Genomic DNA, 23,730 nt, shown 5'->3' with positions numbered 1-23,730 from the left:
ACCCAACAGCTAGTAATCATGTGCTCAATCAGTGCTGCAGAGAGAACAACCCAATGATTCATACTGCACCATTCACTACGCCACCACCACCACGAGGACCGATTCCTCTGACTTCAGTTCCTGTCTCAGTGCTGACTCGGTGCCAAACCCACCGTGACCTCATTTCCTGTCTCACTCAGCCAACAGCGCTCAGACAGACAGCTGTGATGCAGCACGACGTCACATCAAGATAAACTCAAACCACAATGCAAAAACTCAAAATCTTTCCAAGAATATTTGTCTTATTTCTTGTCAAAATGTCTCATTTCTAGTCAAAACTAATCTCTTTCCACTTACATAGACCTTGTTTTATGTTAGAGATTGGAAGTGTGTGAGGTGCAGCTTCTAATTCATGCATTAAAGGTTGGGTCTGGAGTTTTGGGCCCAAAAATAAACATTAGACTTTATACAAATGAAATCATCACCTATGGGCTTCTACACTGCAAAAACTCAAAATCTTTCCAAGAATATTTGTCTTATTTCTTGTCAAAATGTCTCATTTCTAGTCAAAACTAAACTCTTTTCACTTACATATTGACTCATCACCTAAAAATGTACTTGTTTTTAGATAATTTTCACTTGTTTCAAACAAATTATCGCTTGAAATAAGAAAAAAAATCTGCCAGTGAAAGCAAGTTTTTTTGTGGTTGTAATAAGAAAGAAAAACTTGCCCCCCTATCAGATTATTTCTAGTGAAAATCTGCTTGAAAGACATAAAAAGTGTCTAAAAACAAGCTGCTTTTTTAATGTGATGAGTCTTATTTTAAGTAGAATGAGATTTGTTTTTGACTACAAATAAGACAAATATTCTTGGTAAGATATTGACTTTTTGCAGTGCAGTCCTGGATGGAATGATAGATAGATTGATAAACATTTCTATTGTGACTGCAATGTTGTGTGTCTATGTGTGTGTGTGTGTGTTTGCGTGACAGTAGAGAGAGAGGGAGTCAGGGAGTTCAGCAGAGTTGAGGTAAGCTGGATGCAGCGGAAGCAGCAGAGTGACCTGAGTGGGGGTGGGGGAGTTTGGGGAGCAGGCTGGCTGGCTGCATTAAAATGGAACTAAATCTTTAATGAGACCCCATCAGAGTCCGATACACACTCTGCCTCTGTGTGTGTGTGTTTTCTTAAGTGCATATATATACACCAAATGATGCATTGATGTATTGGTTTGAGGTTATGCAGGTGGGATGAAGTGAACCTGCGCTGCTTCTGTACTGTAACTCCCTCAGAGACACAATGAGGCATTAAAAAAGTTTAAAGGGATATGCCAACTTTTTTTTTTCCGTGTATTGCCTCACTCCAGAGTCCATGACCAGCAGATAGACACCATCCTTTCGACTGTGCGTGCAGTAACAAGGGAGATAGAGCCGTATCGCCCGTAATTAGCTTAGCTCAAACACTGGAAGTGTATGGGTAGTGTTAGCCTGCCTCCTACCTGAGCTGAAATCAGCAGTCAGAAGCTGATTTCATTTTAGCTCTAAACTCTGTAAATATATAATTTTATCAACATTTCAAACATTTTTAGGCGAGAAAGTAGCCGTTTAGATCAGCAGTGTGTCGTTAATTTGTCTAAATACCAGCTGTTTACAATTTTGTTCGGACAAATTCGGCGCTACTCAAGCTAGCCGTTGTGACCAACGCACTTCCGGTTACTTTCACAAAATAAAACACCCGTTGCCCTTTATACAGAAAACCATGATGATAGAATTTGTGCTTTTACTTTGAAATAGGAAGCTAACCTACCCTCGATGTAGCTAGCTTGAACCAAAATAAAGCGTCTTTGCTTGAACCCTCCGTTTTGACCGATCTCGTCCCGTTAGCGGCATTTGACCGCTCAAGATGCCTTACCGGAGAGTTTTGTCAGCTCTGAGAGGAAGATCGGCCCGCCGGTTTCCGTTTAGAGTTGCTGAAGAGTTTCTCTGATGACTTTAGGTGGAGGCAGGCTAACACTACCTATACACTTCCAGCGTTTGAGCTAAGCTAATTAGCGACTGTAGGTGGAGGCAGGCTAACACTACCTATACACTTCCAGTGTTTGAGCTAAGCTAATTAGCGACTTTAGGTGGAGGCAGGCTAACACTACCTATACACTTCCAGTGTTTGAGCTAAGCTAACTACGGGCGATACGGCTCTATCTCCCTTGTTACTGCACGCACAGTCGAAAGGATGGTGTCAATCTGCTGGTCATGGACTCGGGAGTGAGGCAAGACACTAAAAAAAAAACGTTGGCGTATCCCTTTAAAACAGCTTCCGATCCTCCGACTTCTCACCAGGTTTCCCACAGCGAGAACTCCCTCAAACTGCTCCGTCATGGGGTAGTGCTCCATGGCCATGAAGAGGGTGTTGAGCACGATGCAGATGGTGATGGCCAAGTCCACGAACGGGTCCATGACGATCAGGTAGACGATGTGCTTGATCTTCAGCCACATGGGGAAGCACTCCCAGATGAGGAAGACGTTCGCAAATTTGTACCAACAGGGAGGACACTTCCTCTGAGACTCCTCCAGCTCTTCAGGAGAGAAGAAAAAAAAAACAAAAGGAAAAAATTAAGATGTTTGTTGTTTTGGTGTCAGTAACAGAAAACATCTGCATCTGGAAAATTACAGAAAATATCTTGTGGTCCCCTGCTGCTATTTAAGGGATAGTTGAACATTCTGGCAAACTGGACCATTGCCATATAATCCCTATAGTCATAGCAGTAGGTTCGTTACCTTTAATTGTCGGTGCAAGGTATTTTTAGAACGGCGGAGCAGAGCCGTGAGCTGCTCAGAGCTACGCTACGGAGGCTCATTATGGGATTTCTTGGTTTCACCTCATCAAACTCATCAAATACACAATCCAACAACTCCACAACGCTCTGGTGGACAAGTTGTGACCTGCACATTCACCACGCTATGAGATAATAACACAACGTTACCACACAGAGTTGTTGTAGAGGGAAATTCATGCAAAACCACTGATGCACGTTGCCTTCAGGGACAGTTTTTCATCAAGCAGTCTCTGCATTTACCTCTAAAACAACTCTGTCTGGTAACGTTGTGTTATTATCTCATAGCGTGGCAAACTTTTGTTGGACAAAAATAAACATAACACAACACAAACAAATAAAATAAAATAACTTATTTTGAAAGGCACACGAGACACGTGAACACATGCAGTTGTAATGCTCCTCCTCACTTTCTTATTATTTGCTCTGAATGCAAAGATATCAGTTTCTTATTAATGTGGCCTGAATGCAGTGAAAATACCTTGTTTTGTTTTGTGGGTCTTTATTTTGTGCAATTTGATATTTATTCACTTTTGTGAACATACTCTGAATGCAGAGATGCATCAGAAGTCAAATATATCGTTTTGTTGGTCTCCATTTTGTGCAGTTTGATATTATTTTATTCACTTCCGTACATGCAGTTGTCATGGTCCTCCTCAGTTTCATTCATGTGCTCTGAAATGCACTTTGCTCAATAAAGAGCAAAATGAGTTTTTAAAGGCGTTAAAAAAAATTCTTAGTTTGAATTCTATAAAAGTGGGTCGTGACTTAATGACCACGGGAAAATGTGGAGCCCAGAGTGAGACTAGTTGAGAACCCCTGCTCTACACCATGTTCACACAAACAATATAACTCATATAAATGGCTAAGAACTTGCAGACGACTGCTGATACCGGCCCTTTAAGACCACATTGACCTTCACTAATGTGGGATTAAAAGCGTTTAAGAAGAAGGAGTTAAAAAACACGATGGCGTCTGTACCCTCGAGCAGCGTGTTGGTGACGACGCTCATCTGACTGTTGGCCCGGTCCTTCCCTTTGAAGGAGGAGTTGAGCTGATCCACAGAAACCATGAGAGAGCCCGAGTGCTTCTTCTTAATCTCCACGTCTGTCGTCTGCGCTCGGAGGAAAACACAACCATCTGAGTCAGAGACGGAGCTCGGCATCGACACATGCTCAACAATAAACATACAAACCAACCAACAAACCAACATTACACAACATTAAAAACCGTGAAGCTTTCTAAATGATCAATGATGCCGACTCAGACGATGAGAAACCTAATGTGATAAACACATTATCAGATCAGCTCCACCATGTGCAGTTCCCTGAAATGACCCGTTTCTTTTGTTTCTTTGTTTTTTTTAACACATTTGAAATTCATACTGCAAATTCTCAAATGGCTTTTTATAGGACGAATCTCCTTGTTGTTTACAGCTACTTCCGGGTAGAAAACCAGCATGAGAACAATAGTGACGGACAAGAGTTTCGCTATATATAGCCTATCTAATTTTTCATGTCACTATATCACCGTTTAGACTAATCTGATGTTTGTAAAGTTTATAAAACCAATGACTGGACAAACATTACTATTTCTATGTGCACATTTTTGTAATTAGTCATGGTTATCATAGATTAGCCGGGCTAACGGTTAGCTACCTGTTTAACTTTAATAACTCAGTGACTCAATAAACGCTCCATGAAAAAATATTTTCTCCAGCGGATATCTGAGTTCCAACATGACTGAGCTAACTGGAGTAGTTTCATGTCGTGTCCCACAACGGGAGGGTTTTAACAGCTGACGTCCTGCTGTTAGCTTAGCTACCACCGTTAGCTTAGCTACCGCCGTTAGCTTAGCTACTGTTAGCTTAGCTACCGTTAGCTGTCCCTGTCAGCTGCAGCCACTGATGCTTTCTAGACACTGTGATTCCCCCAAACTGAATAAATACAACACATAGCAACACAAAACACACACACACAGAAATAGTAATGTTTCTTCAATTATTTCAGATTTGTCTAAACGGTGATAGGGGAGTGAAAAATATGATATATAGCTAAACTCTCGTTCGTTACTATTGATCTCATTCAAATTACGTGCTGGTTTTCTACCCGGAAGTAGAATGTAAACAACAAGGAGATTCGGTCTATTTTAAAGGCTTCAAATTTCAGATGTTTTTTTTTTTTAATTCATGATTTATTACTTTATTTGAGAATTCACAATACACTTTAAAAACCCTCCACTGTGCAACGACCTAAGTGAGCACCATTAAATTGCATGCAACGGTCGGCATGCATGTCAAGAACAGAGGCAACTTCAAGACATCATCATCATCATCATCATCTGCGGCTGCTGCTACACCATGCTACGTTTTCAGACGGGTAGTAAAAGGTCAAAGCAGGTAGAGAAGAGAAGAGGGGTCTACCATGCTCGCTAGTATGAGGAGAAATACTGTTGTTATAGGAGAAAAAAAGAAGGAAAAAAAGGCTTCGGATTTGTTGTTGCACCATTGAGTGGCTCAGAGCGGAGGATAAATAAAGACGGAGAGGGAGAAAATAGAAAGATGGAGAGGTGGAGAGATAGAAAAACAATTCAGGCTCAGAATAAAGACTAAAAGGATGGGAAATTAAGTTTTCTTTTCTGTTGTTTTTATGAATGACTATCTGTACTGTACAGTCGTGTGCTTAGCGACAGTTGTTAGGAGAACTGAGGGGGGAGGAGGAGGGGTGGGGGTGTTGGGGTCATGTTGCATAATTATTGTTAGATATTAATCAATGAAATGAAAACTGTAATGCTGGTGTGAGGCAGCAGCTTTGTGGATTCTGCTACAGCTGGTTAGTGCCTGTTACAGAGGGAGCAGAGGAAAGAAGAAGAGGAGGAGAAGGAGGTTTAGGGTTAGTGGAAAGTGGAAGTGAAAATAATAAGACAGAAGTCTGGGGTAACACTTTCCTTGAATAGGTATTCAAAACCATGACATAACAGCTGTCATAAACATCAGTGAATACTTATGACAGCTGTGGTTAAGTGTCATTCGGTAAGTTATGTCACTTTTAATGCAAAGTTGACATTGTTTGAGATGTTTTTGTTCTGACAACTTGACATAATCGTTGGTATTACATCTGCCACTGTTGCCACTTTCATGTTTTACCTATTATTACTTTATTTATTACTATCGATGCTATGAATAATCATGCTGCTATGAGCACTTTGCACTTTGTCCACTACACATACAGTTACTGTTAGGGATGTCACAATTACTTGTTTTCACAATTAATCGCGGTATTAAACGCCACAATTAATTGATCGTAAAGATTCCTAAATACCGTCACTTCACGAAAAAGATTATGTCAGAACCATATCGGCAGATGTGCACCAAAGTAAAGGAATATGCACAGATACTGGTCCATTTATCTAAAGTAAAGCTGAATTGGTAGGAATTCAAATGTTAGCGTGTCAATTGTAATTAAAAAAAAATAAACTTAAACAATTAGTATAGATGGCAATTAATGACTTAAATATTTCAAACACTTACCCCGGCGGATTAATAACTGGTCCTATATGTATTTAGAGATTAGTAATGTAATTATATTTTTGACTATATTTGATTTTACACATTCATAGTCTTGTGAAATGTATTGATGCATAATAATCGTGATGATTGTAATACTGTGATTATTTCTCTCACAATAATCGTACCAAGAAAATCTATAATCGTGACATCCCTAGTTACTGTACTGATGCTGTGTGTGTCCACCACACATACAGTGTAACAATCAACATCTTGCTGCTATGGGCACTTTGCACTTTGCCTACCTCATACATGTTGTTGTCTAAATGTTGTCCATTGTCAATCTGTGTCTGTCTATGCCTCACCTTTGTATAGTAGCTTGTATTCTGTGTATTTTATTACTTTTATGTTATGTGTACTGGACTACAGATGGAAATTAGCTGGGAGCTAAATCTGGTGCAACCATCTTTTCATTTTTCCTTTAGATGATTAATGTAATTGCACATTGTCCCTTATTAAACTAATAAACTAAAAAACTAACTAAAACTACACTGCAAAAACTCAAAAACCTTCCAAGAATATTTGTCTTATTTCTTGTCAAAATGTCTCATTTCTAGTCAAAACTAAACTCTTTCCACTTTAAATAAGACTCATCACCTAAAAATCAACTTGTTTTTAGATCATTTTCACTTGTTTCAAACTAATTTTCACTTGAAATAAGTAGAAAAATCTGCCAGTGAAAGGAAGTTTTTTGTGCTTGTAATAAGAAAGAAAAACTTGCTCCACTATCAGATTTTTCAACTTATTTCAAGTGAAAATCTGCTTGAAAGAAGTAAAAAGTGTCAAAAACAAGCTACTTTTTAATGTGATGAGTCTTATTTGAGGTATAATGAGATTTGTTTTGACTAGAAATGATATTTTCACTAGAAATTAGACAAATATTCTTGGTAAGATTTTGAGTTTTTGCAGTGTAAACTAAACTAAAGACAATTTAAACTGTCATAGCAGACCTAATTGCCAAACTTTAAAAAATTATGTCAAGTTCTCATAACAAGGACATCTCAAATAATGTCAACTTTGCATCAAAAGTGACGTAACTTACCGAATGACACTTAACGACAGCTGTCATAAGTATTCATTGATGTTTATGACAGCTGTTATGTCATGGTTATGACAGTTTTATGTCAATCTTATGAATACCTATTAGGGCTGGGACGATATGCTTTTCTCCCGATTCGATTCTTCTACGATTTTTTGGATGGCGATTCGATTTAAATTGCGATTCTACGATATTGCCGATTCTCTCGATTTTTAGTCTTTAGCATTTTTAACATTTATCTGCACACAAATACTGTAGGAGCCTATAAATTAACATACTCCATTATAAAGTGAACTTAAACCCTTTTCAAAACCTGTACTCTCTGTATGTAAAAAAGGCGAACAAATGCACATTGCACAATATTTTTTAAAAATTCCCAAAAATAAAAAAATTCAAAAAAGAAATCGATTTTTGAAAAAAGAAATCGATTTAAAAATCGTCAAAAAGGTTATTGCAATATTTAGATGAATTATATTCTCCCACCCCTAATGAATACCTATTCAAGTAAAGTGTTACCGTCTGGATGGAAGGAGAAGGAGAAGGAGAAGGAGAAGGAGAAGGAGAAGGAGAAGGAGAAGGAAAAGGAAAAGGAAAAGGAGAAGGAGAAGGAGAAGGAAAAGGAAAAGGAAAAGGAAAAGGAAAAGGAAAAGGAAAAGGAGAAGGAGAAGGAGAAGGAAAAGGAGAAGGAGAAGGAGAAGGAGAAGGAGAAGGAGAAGGAAAAGGAGAAGGAGAAGGAGAAGGAGAAGGAGAAGGAGAAGGAGAAGGAGAAGGAGAAGGAGAAGGAGGAGAGGGAGAAGGAGAAGGAGAAGGAAAAGGAAAAGGAAAAGGAAAAGGAAAAGGAAAAGGAAAAGGAAAAGGAGAAGGAGAAGGAGGAGAAGACGGGAGCTACTGAGTTTATAGGGGGGTAAAAAACGAGGAACAACAAGAGCCAAAAGGGGGGAAGAGGTTGTGAAGGAGAAGCTGCAGAGACCGGGGGCCACCACCATCATGCCTAAACTGTATCGGTGTCCCATGGACGTCCTTACACTGTCATCAGTGGCTGCCTTATCTATTTTCACCTCAGGCAGAAGCCGTCTGCCGGGCCCCGGGCCGATGAGGGACACCACGCCGTTGCAGTCCACCGTGCTGTTCCTCTTCCCCCCGGAGTGCGGCGCCTGCAGCGGGTGGATGCGCGACGAGCCCTGGCTGTAGCCGCTGTAGCTGTTGCGGCGGTACGGGATGAACAGCGAGCCCCGGCGGTCCTCGCTCTCCTCCACCGTGCTGTGCTCGTCGTCCGCGAACTCGTTCTCCGAGCCCATGTCCTTGGAGCGGCCCTTGAAGCTGAAGATGCTGCTGCGGCTGTTGTGGCGCGACATGAAGGGAGAGCCGGGGATGCTGAGGAGAGACTGAGGAGGCACAGGGAGAGAGTTGATACGTAAAGATGAAGGTGAAAAGAGCAAATGGGACAATGACAGGGTGTATACAGGAATCTTGAAGTTAATTTTAATACCTTTTTAAGACTTTTTCAAGACCTTCTCAATATTTTTCAATACCTCACGGCCACTTCAAGCTGTAACCATTTATATCAGTGACACTTTTAACGTAACAGTTTTAGTTTGTGATAAAGACTATAGACCGCTATGATGCTACAGAATTCAAAATAGAATGGGATAAGGCAAAGTTTATCAAAAAAAAAAAAAAAACACATTGCTCCACTCTCAAAAAACAAAAACAACAATCTTCTTTTCTTTTTTATGTACCAGTTCATCTTTGTTTGTTTTTTAAATGAATAAATTCACACACTTTTACAATGTTTTTTAGGACTCAAACTCTTGGACAGCTAATTCTGAAAAAAAAACCTTCAAAATGTAAGACTTTATAAAGTCGTGAAAAGACTTTTTAATACTTTTTAAGGGTCTTAATTTTCCCCAAATTGATTTATCACCTTTTAATACTTTTCAAGACCCTGCGGATACCCTGAATGAGCTACCAGCAATAAAGCAGAGAATAGACAGAAACAGGAACTAGCGATGTCAAAAAAAATTAGTTAAGAACAAACACAGGGTTCCTACAGCTTAAGCCAACTTAAATTTAAGACTTTTTAAGACGTTTTTAATGCCGCTTGAAATGAAATTTAAGACCGACTTCACAATAAACACAAATGCAAAAAAAACAAAAAACGTCACCACATCTATTACATAGGGTTAGGGACAATTTTACCCACTTTCCTATGTGGTCCAAGGTAAAGTGACTGCTACATGAATGATTGGGGAAAAAAAAAAAAAAACTGGGGAGCTGGTGGCGGTAAGAAATTTAGCGGTGACGGTCGCCACTAACTTCTCTATGTCAGAATGTTACCAATTATTTTGAGATTTGAGACTAATTATAATCATAAAATCCCACTTACCAAGTGTTAACATTTTTAAGACCTTTGAAAAATTGATTTAAGACATTTTAATGCCCATTAAGGCCTTGTTTTTAGATTAATGAATTCAATGCCTTTTAAGACTTTTTAAGGATCCGTAAGAACCCTGAAACATAAAAAAGGTTTCATCCATTTTCTGAAATACATTGAAAGATGGAAGAATTATAGATTTAAAGCTCTAATAATTTCACACATTACTCGTCCTTCCTTGTGCTATTTTAGACCAAACATCTGTAAAAACAGAAACAACCAGAAGAACTTCAGGATGAGATTATGTAAGATTATTTTCTCCTTTTTTAAGATCAGTATTTTATTATATTGAAAGAACGGCGTGAATGCTGGATGATAAAAAAAAAAACAATCTGACTTGAAACGGTTGTTTTGTTTTATCATTAAGTTACAGTGCTCGTCTTATTGTGTTTTCTTTTCTTTTCTTTTCTTTTATTTTCTTTTTAAAAGGAAAAACTCCCAGCATCCATTACAGTGAAAACTGTTTTCTTCTTTCTTTGAGTTTCATGGTTCCCCCAGTTTTGAAACAAGGTGCCACCTGACCGGATGGTTTCCACTTGGACTCAAACTGAGGTCTGATCAGCTTCACCTTGGTCTGATTGAAGGAGTTGTGTGTTTTACATGAAGACAACTAATGATGCAGGAACATCACTAATGAAATGTCCAAGTGTGTTAAGGCGAACACAACAGGTATCCTGAGCTCCAAAACCTGGACCACATGGTTCAGTGACCTTGCATGTTTGTTGGGTGAATGTGTGAATACGAGATGAGATTGTAAAGCATTTCTCTATGGATGAATGAAGTCATTTTCCAAGCCCATCAAGATTAGCAAAGGACACAGCAGGTTCTTCTGCACAATCATCTAGAGCTGAATGTTGTTGAATCATGTTCCTCGGCTTCAGGAGAAGATGCTTCTCTGGATTCATTGCATCTCACCAGACCGTTGTCCAAGTCCCTCCGATCCGAGTCCCAAGCGAGTCTCGAGTTATTTGGTTCAAGTCTCAAGTCTTTTCTTTTGTGGGCAAGTCAAGTCGAGTCGAGTCACGAGGTTATGTCAAGTCAAGTCCCGCACCATTGTCCCCCAGCCAACCCACAAAGCACCCGGGTTCATATCTTGAAGAGAAAAACCTTATCTTCCTAATGTCAATGTCAAAAAGAGCGTGCAGACTAGTGTGCATGGCTTTTTTTTTTTATCTCAAATGGGCCGGACCAGTAAAATAACAGCATAACAGCCTATGAATAACGAGAACTCTAAATTCTTCCCCTTGTTTCAGTGCAAAGAAGTCGGCTACAAGTAGCTACATTATTGGCTACTGATGCACCGTCCGAGTCGAGTCTCAAGTCTTTGCCTTCCAAGTCCAGTCAAGTCGCAAGACGTTAAATTTGCGACTCGAGATGACTCGAGTCCAGTTGTCTGCATCTCACTGGTGCAAGATAACGTTTGAAATCAAAACTGGGTCTCATGCCTCTGTTTATCTTGTTTTCTCTGGTGATGAAGCTGCTTGTAAATCCAGGACATGAAGCTGATAAAAAAGAGGTGATCTCAGATGAGCTTCATATGAGCCAACTGCAAATCTCAGGTGATGAAGGACTCAGCACTAGGGATGTAACGATGCATCGTGACACGAATAAAAATCGTTACAAATGCGTGACGACTCGCATCGGTTGAAATGACTTCCTGTATCTGGCCCTTCAAATTAAAAGCCCTACAACCTTTCATACACGGTTCAGTCATATTGATTTTGATTTAATTTTGACAAGCTTTGGCTCAAAATGTTTATTTTGTTTTTCCTCAGACCAATCGACCAGTGAAATTGGCTCATAAACTATTAGATTTTTTTTAATTGAAGGACTATTTGTAAATAAGACCAGTGATAAATGGTGATGTGCAGTGTATGACTATTTCAGTTGCACTTTCTCTTATGAATAAAATATCATTTTATTAGGTCATAATTTGTCTGTAGCTCATTTTGATTTAAAAAGAATCGTGAGAAAATCGTAATCGTGAACAAAAAATCGTGAATCGTATCGAATCGTGAGTTGAGTGTATCGTTACATCCCTACTCATCCCTACTCAGCACTGCAAGAACCAACATGACTGAAGCCACTCTCAGGGCCTCCACATCTATCTATTACGGCCGTAGAGAGGAAGGTGTCGCCCACTGGAGGAAATGATCTCCAAATCTAGAGAAGGGTGAGTGCAGTGCAGTGTTGGAGGAAGAGTACGATGCTCCCAACAGGGGGAAAAGCAGAGCTGCTAACATGTCGGCTGCTGCTCTGAGTCTGACCTCATCCTGAAGGTCACAGCCTGAACCACCAGTAAACTGTAGGAATAAAGTGGTAGAAGTAGAACAAGAAGAAGACCTGAAGAGTAGGATTGGAATAAAAACCAAACATCTGCTACAAAGACCTCTGCAATGTGACCTCCACATTGAGACCAGGTTTTTCTTGGATCTCCTTGGGAAGGTCATCTGGATGGATAGAGGACGGGATCAAAAAGGCACTTCCACTCGATTTTGACCCTAGCACTCGGTGTTGCAGGTTCTCATGTAGGGGTGGGGTGTCCCAATTCTTTTAAGCTGACTTGAACACATAAATCAATCACTATAGGCACAAGAACACAGCAAATGCATCTTCTGTTTTCTGCATTTCTTTGTCGTTGATTTGCCAAACGAAGGAAGATCATTAAAGGGATAGTTCACCCAAAATTCAAATTGCACTCATTATCTACTCACACCTCATGTGGACTAAGGGCTGGTAGAAGTTTCAGAGTCCTCCGTGCCTTCTCTGAGTTACAGGGGGTCTCGGCGTCAGTAATCGCACTGACGCTGGCACAAATCGCGTGAGATTTGGACGGACCAGGAAGAGGATCTTCCGCTACAAACAATCTTGAAATATAGACTTATTTAATTTTTTTCGGAACAATTTCGCATTTCGGGGCTTCAATACAAGACGGACATTACATACGAGCAGCATGGAGGTATTTGGATGTTTTTTGGTGTGTCTTTTTGTTACGAAGACAGTTGGTATCCATTTGCAACCGTTATATGGACATGCACTGCTACGCCGAGACCCCCTGTAACTCAGAGAAGCCACAGAGGACTCTGAAACTTCTCCCAGCCCTTATTAGTCCACATGAGGGGGAGGAGATAATGAGTGACATTTGAATTTTGGGTGAACTATCCCTTTAAGGGAAGAGAAATGAGATTTGGCCAAAGCGTCTGTTGAAGTTGGATCTCTGAAGTCCAATCTTATACAACCTCCTTATCGTGGGACTGGAGGATGAATGGAAAAGAGCCAATACTGCTCCTCTACCTGAGTTGGGTCATGGAGACAAAGTCTAAGGCGCTGACAGAGAGGAAACACCTAATAACGGAGCATCACCATCTAATTGTGATGATTTTGCACATTGCATTTGTTTGTTTTTTGCCAACTTTACCTGGTTCATGGACATCTTCCTCCCCAGGCGGCTCCCGGGGAACCGGATGGTGCTTTTCTTGCTGCCGTCGTCCGACTCCGACTTGACGACCTTCTCGCTGTCTCCCTTCTCCTTCTCCTGCTCTTTCTGACGCCACTTCTTCTTGCGGTTGCGACGCTCCTTGGCGCTCTTGGAGCTCAGCTTGGAGACCTCGGAGGAGCTGCGGGACAGGTGCCCCCCTCCCTCGTCCTCTAACCCGGCAGCCTCAGACACCGTGCCTGCAGATATCGCCCCAGCAGCAGCCTGGGAAAAGGGAAAAAAAAGGGATATGACAACTATAAGACTCGTTTTTAAATGTCTTCATAACTGTGACAATGCATATTAATGGACAGTGAGTGCTAGAGTACCCACAGTAAATACACCGGATTTAGCACATGTGCTAAATTACATCCGTAGTCCCCAAAACAATACAACAATTAACATAAAAAGTCCAAAAAGACAGAGGACCAGTAGATAACAGGAAAAGTACATTTACATAGTTACAGGGTTAGACATGATTCTATATATAACCTATATAGCTGGAATTAACATGATTCATTGAAATATAAAAATATATATCTATACAGTTGCGATTGACACGATTCATTTTAAATATAAAAATGTAAATCTATACGGTTGTGCTTGACATTATTCGTTGAATTATAAAAAATATACATATCTATACAGTAAGTTGCAATTGACATGATTCATTGAAATATAAAAATATATATGTGGCTGACGTGGTTCGTTTAATTATAAAAAAATATGTATCTATGTAGCTATGACTGACATGATTAATTGAAAAAAACATAATTACACATGCTCGGGCATGATTTCTGTTTGCTCAATCTCCTCTCGTTGATCTGGTGCTCTGTATTTTTTAGTATGCTACTGTCATGATGTTGTGTCATGCACTTGGTTTTATCTTATACTGTTGATAATATGTTCTGTGCTTTTAGAATTGCCGCCTATGGACTGGTGTTGAAAATTTGCACATGTGCTAAACACATCCAAGAAAAGCATCTGGTCTGTCCACTGGAACAGTCTCAATGTATTTGTGATGTCCATATCAAATAAATAAACATAACATAACATAACATAACATAACATAACATAACATAACATAACATAACATAACATAACATAACATAAACAATGGAAAATGGATTAAAAAATAAAAGATTATGAGCCAGAACGGCACCGACCTGCGTCTCCTCCTGCTGGCGCTTCAGCTGCTCCAACATGGCCTTGAACTCGGCCTCTTTCTGCTCCGCCTCCTCTATGGTGGCTTGGTTCTGCTCCTCATACGCCATGGCAACCACAGCCAGGATCAGATTCACCAGGTAGAAGGAGCCCACGAAGATGACCAGCACGAAGAAGATCATGTAGGTCTTCCCCGCCGCTCGAAGAGTCTGAAAAACAGGAAAAAAAACACGACGAGAATGAATCAGGAATTGTGTGTAGAATTAAAAAAGGTGTGTTGTTTTTGTTGTACCGGTATATTAGGTTGCACAAGTTGGGGTTAGGGTTATCACTTCCAGCAGTGGAGACAGGGGTGTGGCTTTGTTTTATTTAAAGGGATAGTAGCATTTTTTTAAAGTGGGGTTGTATGATCACATCTATTTTGCAAAGAGATCACTTATGATTCAAATAAGATTTCCAGGTTTTCCAGTGATATCAAACTTTATGGTTGTGTTTCATATTCCCATTCCACTCGACCATTTCCAAGTCACAGCCTCCTACTGGTACCTGTAATAGAAATCAATCTGTCCTTCCTCTCCAGTCTGGATGGCAGGTTTCCACAAACACACAACACAAAAAGTTGAAATTATTGACCTGATCTCTGTTGCTACACTCGGAAATACTAGTGACTCTGACCCTGTTCTGGTTCTGTTGCTTCCAGTCCATTAGAGTTTGACACTGTTTATCTAAAACAGCAAAAAACGTCAGAACAAAACCATCAACAGTTAAAGGGATAGTAGCATTTTTGGGGTTGTATGATCTACAAAAAGCCCCTAAGTACTTTAATTGCAGTAGAAGACTCTCTGCACTCCTCCCGTTAGCAACGCCAGCCCATAATAGCCCTGCCCAGAGATTTACAACATACAGTGTTGTGAACAGACCCAAAGAAACGGCCTATTTTCACGGCCTAAAAGAGGTTTTACTTGAAAAAAAAAAACAGTTCCACTGTTCGCTATAATATAATTTTTTCCAGCCCTTCAAAGTGCAGGAAAAACACAGTTTTTATTTGGACCTAACCAACTGCTGATCGGCGGGCGCTAACCCTGGGCGGAGGGATACGTGAGTTGGTAAAACCTCTTTTAGGCTGTGAAAATAGGCCGTTTCTTTGGGTCTGTTCACAACACTGTTTGTTGTAAATCTCTGGGCAGGGCTATTATGGGCTGGCGTTGCTAACGGGAGGAGTGTAGAGAGTCTTCTACTGCAATTAAAGTACTTAGGGGCTATTTGTAGATCATACAACCCCACTTTAAAAAAAATGCTACTATCCCTTTAACTGTTGATGGTTTTGTTCTGACGTTTTTTGCTGTTTTAGATAAACAGTGTCAAACTCTAATGGACTGGAAGCAACAGAACCAGAACAGGGTCAGAGTCACTAGTATTTCCGAGTGTAGCAACAGAGATCAGGTCAATAATTTCAACTTTTTGTGTTGTGTGTTTGTGGAAACCTGCCATCCAGACTGGAGAGGAAGGACAGATTGATTTCTATTACAGGTACCAGTAGGAGGCTGTGACTTGGAAATGGTCGAGTTGAATGGGAATATGAAACACAACCATAAAGTTTGATATCACTGGAAAACCTGGAAATCTTATTTGAATCATAAGTGATCTCTTTGCAAAATAGATGTGTGTATCTGTAAAGACATGAATGCAAACATATATCTATGTTACATACAGTATGTGTTTAAAGAAAAATCTCCCTATTAATTTGTCCCAAAAATCATTTAGATATTTCTGATTTCAGAGGACAATTTGTGATATGAGAGACACACACAATACACACTTAAATTGAAATGTAACTTCATGTATCTTGCCTGTGATTAGCCTGTCTGTTGTCCAGTGCTTCATGTTTCATTTGTTGTATTATAAAAGTCAAAAACTAAATAAATAAAGTGTAGTGTAAGAGGAACTAAGCAACAGATTTGTACAGATGTGTCTCAGTTAAGGTTTCTTTTTAACCGACAATAGTCACATAGGAGAGATTATGTTTTGTTTTTTTTAACACACAGTCATATTGATTAAAACTTTGATCTTCTTCTCCTTTGGTCAGAGTGAGACGGTGTCTGTTCTGTTCTGTATGAGTGTGTTGTGTCAGCAGCATCGCTGGTGTTTCTATATCCAGTTCATGGCTTTCTCTAGGAAAACCTCCAGGCAAGGAAGAAGCCTTAGAGAGAAGGAGGAATTCCCAGTTTTAACACACACACACACACACACACACCTACACACACACACACACACACACACACACACACACACACACACACAGAAACACACACAGAAACACTGAAACAGCGTCTGGCCTATTTGCCAAATGAAGTGGATCTGTTATGGCTGCCGTGGTGATGGTGCAGGTCTGTAGGAGAGGCTTGTGCAGCGTCATAGTTGTGCAGTTTGCAGATGTCTATGCACAACATGTTACATATTCTGTTAAAGCATTTGTGTCGCTAACAGCAACAGTAGGAGATACTACAGTATATCAGGGTTCACTGTCTTTAAAGGGATAGTTCACCCAAAATTCAAATTCCACTCATTATCTACTAGTACTTACCCTCATGTCGACTAAGAGCTGTGAGAATTTTCAGAGTCCTCTGTGTCTTCTCTGAGTTATGGGGGGGTCAGCGCAGCAGTATTTGTCCATATAATGGTTGTCAATGGATACCAACTTTCTTCGTCCAAAAAGACACACCAAAAACCATCCAAATACCTCCATGCTGCTCGTCTGTAATGTCCCTCTTGTATTGAAGCCCCGACATGAGAAATTGTTCCACCGGTCAGTGCAAATGACACAGGCAGAGCAGTGAACCGAGACACTGGGAGCTTCCGCTACAAACAAGCTTGAAATATAGACTTATTTAATTTTTTTCGGAACAATTTCTCATGTTGGGGCTTCAATACAGAGGGACATTACATACGAGCAGCATGGAGGTATTTGGATGTTTTTTGGTGTGTCTTTTTGGACGAAGAAAGTTGGTATCCATTCACAACCATTATATGGACAAATACTGCTGCACGGACCCCCCCGTAACTCAGAGAAGGGATGGAGGACTCTGAAACTTCTCACAGCTCTTAGTTGACATGAGGGGGAGGAGATAATGAGTGAAATTTGAATTTTGGGTGAACTATCCCTTTAAGGATGCAAAGAGGATGAAATTCACATCTATTATTAAGTGTTTTTCAATTCAAATACATAAAGGTCCAGGTCACACATCTCTATCTCCAGTGTTTCTGATCATGTGTCCTTGCTTTGCTTTCTTTTAGGGGGTGAATGAACTGAGGGTGGAGGGTGTGTGTGTGTGTGTGGGGGGGTGGGGGGGGGGGGGGGGGGGGGGGCTGCTGGTAGGAAGTTTTGCTGATTCATTCAGGTATTAAAATGACGATGTCTACACTTTTTTTTTTATGATGAAGTGAGGACAGAATCATTAGTACTGCTCAGGGAGTGTTTCCACTTCCCTGGGCAGTCGCAGCCGCCTGAAGATGTTTTAATACGGTTTCTAAAAACAGGTGCAACGACGGGTCACACTCTTCATCCAGAGGTCGTCCTCTGACAAAACACACACACACTGCAAAAACTCAAAATCTTTCCAAGAATATTTGTCTTATTTCTAAGTGAAAATGTCATTTCTAGTCCAAACAAATCTCATTATAGTTAAAATAAGACTCATCACATTAAAAAGCAGCTTGTTTTTAGACATTTTTTACTTCTTTCAAGCAGATTTTCACTTGGGATAAGTAGTCAAATCTGATAGTGGAGCAAGTTTTTTTCCTTATTACAAGCACACAAAAAATTGCTTTCACTGGCAGATTTTTCTACTTATTTCAAGTGAAAATGATCTAAAAACAAGTTATTTACTTATTTTAAGTGGAAAGAGATTAGTTTTGATTAGAAATGAGACATTTTGACGAGAAATACGACAAATATTCTTGGAAAGATTTTGAGTTTTTGCTTTTGTTTTTGCTTCGTCTGGACGTTTCTGTTGTTGTTACAGTAGTCTGTGATGAGAAGAGTTTGCAGAAACAGCAGCACTTTACCAGCATGTAGAGATTTTCCCAGAAGTCCTGGGTCATGAGTCGAAAGAGGGTGAGGAAGGCCCATCCGAAGCTGTCGAAGCTGGTGTAGCCGTAGTTCGGGTTCCTGCCGGCTTTCATGCACATGAAGCCCTCCGGACATCGTCTGCAACGAACACACAGCAACATGAAAACTGAATGAAAGTCAGTTCAATGCATCAAGATTTAGACTTTACAGATAAATGATGATCCACTGTTATCGAAAACCTCTATGCATAAAACACATGGCGCAGGCAAAGACGAACTACATTCTGCTTCTTTTTTTGGATCGTTTTTAAGATTTGTTTTCCAAAACGTCCAAAACGTCTTCTCAAAACTAACACCAAGCTGTTGTGTGCACTTTGTTTTTAGATAGATAGATAGATAGATAGATAGATAGATAGATAGATAGATAGATAGATAGATAGATAGATAGATAGATAGATAGATAGATAGATAGATAGATAGATAGATAGATAGATAGATAGATAGATAGACATTTCCACAATAACGAAATTAAAAGTGCATCTCCTACAGTGCAAAAATCTATCTGCCTGGTTTCTTCTATGGTTTCTCCGTCAGGTCATTTCCTGTTTTCATGTTTCGGATTACGGGCACGAGACTAGCGCCGCCCGCTGTTAAAGCCTGATCCCAACACAGATCATCGAGTCAAGGTGTCACTTTGCTGATGAGGACATGGACGAGATCTTTGGAGCCGTGGCCAGAGGTGAGGAGCCTCAGCAGCACTAGATAATGTCGGCCAGAAGAAGTGTTGAATCACTGCTGAGGAGGAGTTTGCCGTTTAGAGAAAACCCTTTTGGGGGGGAAAGAGCTGGTGGGAGACAATCAGCCAGGCTGAAACCTCCACAGAGGCAGCAGTGGGAGGAGAGAGGAAGGAGGAGGAGGAGGAGGAGGAGGAGGAGGATTAGGCCGTCTTAGCAGATCTTCAGAAAACTGTGAGGAATAAGGTCATCACCCTCTGCAGTGCAGAGAGGCACAGACAGAGGGACAGCGAGAGGAATTCATGGAAAACCCCTCCGTCTTCACCAGGCAGAAGCAAAGAAGTGACCGACTGGTTCGTTCCACAGCAGAGACCATCGATAGTTTAAAGGGATAGTTCAACATTTTGGCAAATTGGCCCATTGCCATAATCGCTATAGTCATAGCAGTAGGTTTGTTACCTTTATTTGTCGGTGTAAGCTATTTTTAGAACGGCGGAGCAGAGCCGTGAGCTGCTCAGGGCTACGCTATGGAGGCTAAAGGAATTTCTTGGTTTCCCTCATCAAACTCATCAAATACAAAATCCAAAAACTCCAAATCGCTTTCGTGGACAAGTTGTGACCTGCACATTCACCACGCTATGAGATAATAATGGAACGTTATGAAACTGAGCCGTTTTCGAGGTAAATACAGGGTAAATACAGAATCTGCTTGCTGAAAAACTGTCCCTGAACGCAACGTGCATCAGCGGTTTTGCATGAATTTCCCTCTAAAACAACTCTGTCTCGTAACGTTCCATTATTATCTCATAGCGTGGTGAATGTGCAGGTCACAACTTGTCCACGACAACCTTTTGGAGTTGTTGGGTTGTGTATTTGATGAGTTTGATGAGGAAAACCAAGAAATTCCCTTAGCCTCCATAGTATAGCCCTAAGCAGCTCGCCGCTCCGCTCCACCGTTCTAAAAATAGCTTACACCGACAACTAAAGGTAACAAACCTACTGCTATGACCATAGCGATTATGGCAATGGGCCAATTTGCCAAAATGTTGAACTATCCCTTTAACATCATCACCTGCAGCAGGAAGGGAGGCTTCACCAAAAACCACTCATTATCAAGTTCAACAGACCTACGAGCCGGCGTTAAAGGAGCTGAAGAAGCTAAAACAAGGTCCAGACTCCTGAAAACAACTGTGGAGGAGCCTCAAGGTCATCTGGAGGTGGAGGATGAAAAAGAAGAAGGAGTCTGGATGTTCGGAGGCCGCGCTCTGGTCACATTCATCAGAGATTCACAGGACAAAAAAACGGCATCAGGCCACTTTACTGAAGGTGGGGCTGAAGAAGAAGAAGAAGAAGAAGAATCAAGATGGCTGACGTTGGAGAGGGAAGATCCACATCGGCACCAACCAGGTCTGATCGACCCAACGACCTCTGGTTTCATCTATGACAATGTGACCAGGTCCCCACTCAGAGGCTTCTGCTGTTAAAGCAGAAGTAAGTGATATATTTGTGTTAATAAAAGTCTTAAATAGTTGTATCTTCCGACAGCAATCACTTCTATAGAGTGTTTGGTCTGAAACACGGGTCTGTCAGTCACTCTGCTCTGCTCTGAGCCGAGGAGAAAACTTTCCTTGTATCCTACAACCTTTATCCAATGAGGAGAGAGAACGGCATAAAGGGGCGGTCCTCTCTGTGTGTGCAGCCAAGGGATGCACCTGAATGTGGTGACGTAGGGACGAGGACCAATAGATCCATGACGAGGGCGGGGGCTGCTAACTCCATCGGCTGACAAGACGTTATGGTGCGTTCGGGGCAACCCGTAACTCGTGTTTTTCCGACCTGTGAAGTCGTACCAGTTCGATCTGGTACGAGTTCACGGGTCGGAAGTTACGAGTGGCCGTTATAGTGACTTTCACAGGTAAAACAGGTCGGAAAAACACGAGTGGGTTGCCTGGAACGCTACAAAGTCGTAAGTCGTGACTTGAAGCTGTAACTTACGGTTTCAAAAGCCTGCCTGGAACGCAGCATTAGCCAAAACGACCAGATCGCTTACTTCTGCTTTAACTTAGCTGTCAGCAGCAGCAAAGCTAACAACTACGATAACCATGACTAATTACAAAACCGTGCACACAGAAATAGTAATGTTTGTTCAGTAATTCGTTTTATAGACTTAACAAACATCAGATTTTGTCAAAACGGTTTTGGCAGCCCGGAGCCCCCACATTTGGTGCCTCCACCGGTGGCTAACGCTACCAGTTAGCCGCTCGCTAGAATGCTACTAAAACCCACTTCCGTTGTGGTGTGACGCAATGGATCATGGGAAAATAAAGTGGTGGATAGGAGCGGTGTGTCCAGGTGAGAGAAGGCCGGATTTGGAGCAGCCTTCAAACTGGGACAGACCTTGTTGTCGCTTGTTGACGCTGTGACGTAACTGGCCTTCAAATGCGTCGGTCCTTCCGAACTGAGACACGGCTGATGTGTGTGAGGGAACAACAACAGAAGAACATCACACATAACGAGAGAGTCGCTGACTTACCCCGAGTCCGAACTGTTTCCACACAGCAGAGCATCGAGCTGACCAGGGAGGAAGTAAAAATTAGCTGAAAAAAAAGAAAAGCAGAAACAGAGAACAGCCACTTGCATTAGCCGCCGGGTGTTTTTCATTATTCAATGATTCTATGAATATTTCATATCAAGCAAGGTGGAGCCAAAACAAAACAATACCAACAGAGAGAAAGGAATTGTTAAGACACACAAACACACACACACATAATCATTGAGATTATCATCACTCACTGTCATTCATGATGTAGGTGTCCCAGTCGAAGCCCTTGCTGCCGTTGGGCAGGTAGTAGTCGGTCATGTTGATCGGCCAGAACACACACTTGTTCCGCAGGTTCCCCATGAAGAGCTGCAGGCCAATCAGAGCGAAGACGCTGAGACAGAAGACGGTGAGGATCATCACGTCCGACAGCTTCTTCACAGACTGGATCAGAGCGCCCACAATGGTCTTCAGGCCTGTCGATTAATACACCACACACACACACACACACACACACACACACAGACAAATACACACATATACACACGTACAAATGTGCATGGGTGCACATATATGAGAACAGGCAAACTCACATACACACACACATTATCACAACCATTCAAATGCACACACAGACACACACACACACACACAGATAGACAAATAAAAGACTTGCGACTGCTGGCGCTGCAGGAGTGCACAAGCTGTGTTTGGTTTTACAGTACAGATGCATTTCTGCGCTGACTCAAGACACGTAGGACAAAAAAGTTGCGTTAGGTAATGTACATCTAATCCTGTATTTAACCCTGCGCTGCTCCGGCTGTTACATAAACCTGAAACTGGCACAAGCAGCAGCAGCAGCAGCAGCACAACTACTCCACCAGCTCCTACCTACGAGCCTCAGCACCAGAAATGGACCGTGGTCATGGTGCAAGAGATTTCTTAAAATATATTTTAAAGGGATACGCCAACTTTTTTTTTTTTCATGTCTTGCCTCACTCCCGAGTCCATGACCAGCAGATAGACACCATCCTTTCAACTGTGCGTGCAGTAACAAGGGAGATAGAGCCGTATCGCCCGTAATTAGCTTAGCTCAAACACTGGAAGTGTATGGGTAGTGTTAGCCTGCCTCCACCTAAAGTCACTAATTAGCTTAGCTCAAACACTGGAAGTGTATAGGTAGTGTTAGCCTGCCTCCACCTAAAGTCGCTAATTAGCTTAGCTCAAACGCTGTAAGTGTATGGGTAGTGTTAGCCTGCCTCCACCTAAAGTCGCTAATTAGCTTAGCTCAAACACTGGAAGTGTATGGGTAGTGTTAGCCTGCCTCCTACCCGAGCCGAAATCAGCAGTCAGAAGCTGATTTCATTTTAGCTCTAAACTCTGTAAATATATCACTTTATCGACATTTCAAACATGTTTAGGTGAGAAAGTAGCCGTTTAGATCAGCAGTGTGTCGTTAATTTGTCTAAATACCAGCTGTTTACTATTTTGTTCAGACGAATTCGGCGCTACTCAAGCTAGCCGTTGTGACCAACGCACTTCCGGTTACTTTCACAAAATAAAACACCTGTTTCCCTTTACATACAGAAAACCATGACCATAGAATTTGTGCTTTTACTTTGAAATAGGAAGCTAACCTACCCTCGATGTAGCTAGCTTGAACCAAAATAAAGCGTCTTTGCTTGAACCCTCCGTTTTGACCGATCTCGTCCCGTTAGCGGCATTTGACCGCTCAAGATTACCGGAGAGTTTTGTCAGCTCTGAGACGAAGATCGGCCCGCCGGTTTCCGTTTAGAGTTGCTGAAGAGTTTCTCTGATGACTTAAGGTGGAGGCAGGCTAACACTACCCATACACTTCCAGTGTTTGAGCTAAGCTAATTAGTGACTTTAGGTAGGAGGCAGGCTA

At 41.3% G+C, this 23,730-nt stretch overlaps 1 protein-coding gene across 3 annotated transcripts in view; it reads right to left on the bottom strand.

Moving 5' to 3' along the window:
• scn8ab (sodium channel, voltage gated, type VIII, alpha subunit b) overlaps positions 1 to 23,730 on the bottom strand; it is a gene marked incomplete at both ends in the record, with an annotated part of 96,871 nt that overhangs the window by 44,999 nt on the left and 28,142 nt on the right. The window contains 8 exons of one of the 3 annotated variants that reach the window (XM_083972350.1): positions 2,310 to 2,548; positions 3,788 to 3,920; positions 8,436 to 8,795; positions 13,263 to 13,544; positions 14,486 to 14,692; positions 18,549 to 18,690; positions 21,819 to 21,882; positions 22,079 to 22,300. In XM_083972350.1, the coding sequence (XP_083828476.1) occupies positions 2,310 to 2,548; positions 3,788 to 3,920; positions 8,436 to 8,795; positions 13,263 to 13,544; positions 14,486 to 14,692; positions 18,549 to 18,690; positions 21,819 to 21,882; positions 22,079 to 22,300 (1,649 nt within the window). Of the gene's footprint in view, positions 1 to 2,309; positions 2,549 to 3,787; positions 3,926 to 8,435; positions 8,796 to 13,262; positions 13,545 to 14,485; positions 14,693 to 18,548; positions 18,691 to 21,818; positions 21,883 to 22,078; positions 22,301 to 23,730 lie in introns of all 3 variants that reach the window. The other 2 variants (XM_083972349.1, XM_083972351.1) reach the window with 2 other exon arrangements.

Source organism: Trachurus trachurus (genome assembly GCF_905171665.1).
Source record: "Trachurus trachurus genome assembly, chromosome: 5".
NCBI lineage: Eukaryota > Metazoa > Chordata > Actinopteri > Carangiformes > Carangidae > Trachurus > Trachurus trachurus.
This window is presented reverse-complemented; position numbering and strand designations above follow the sequence as displayed.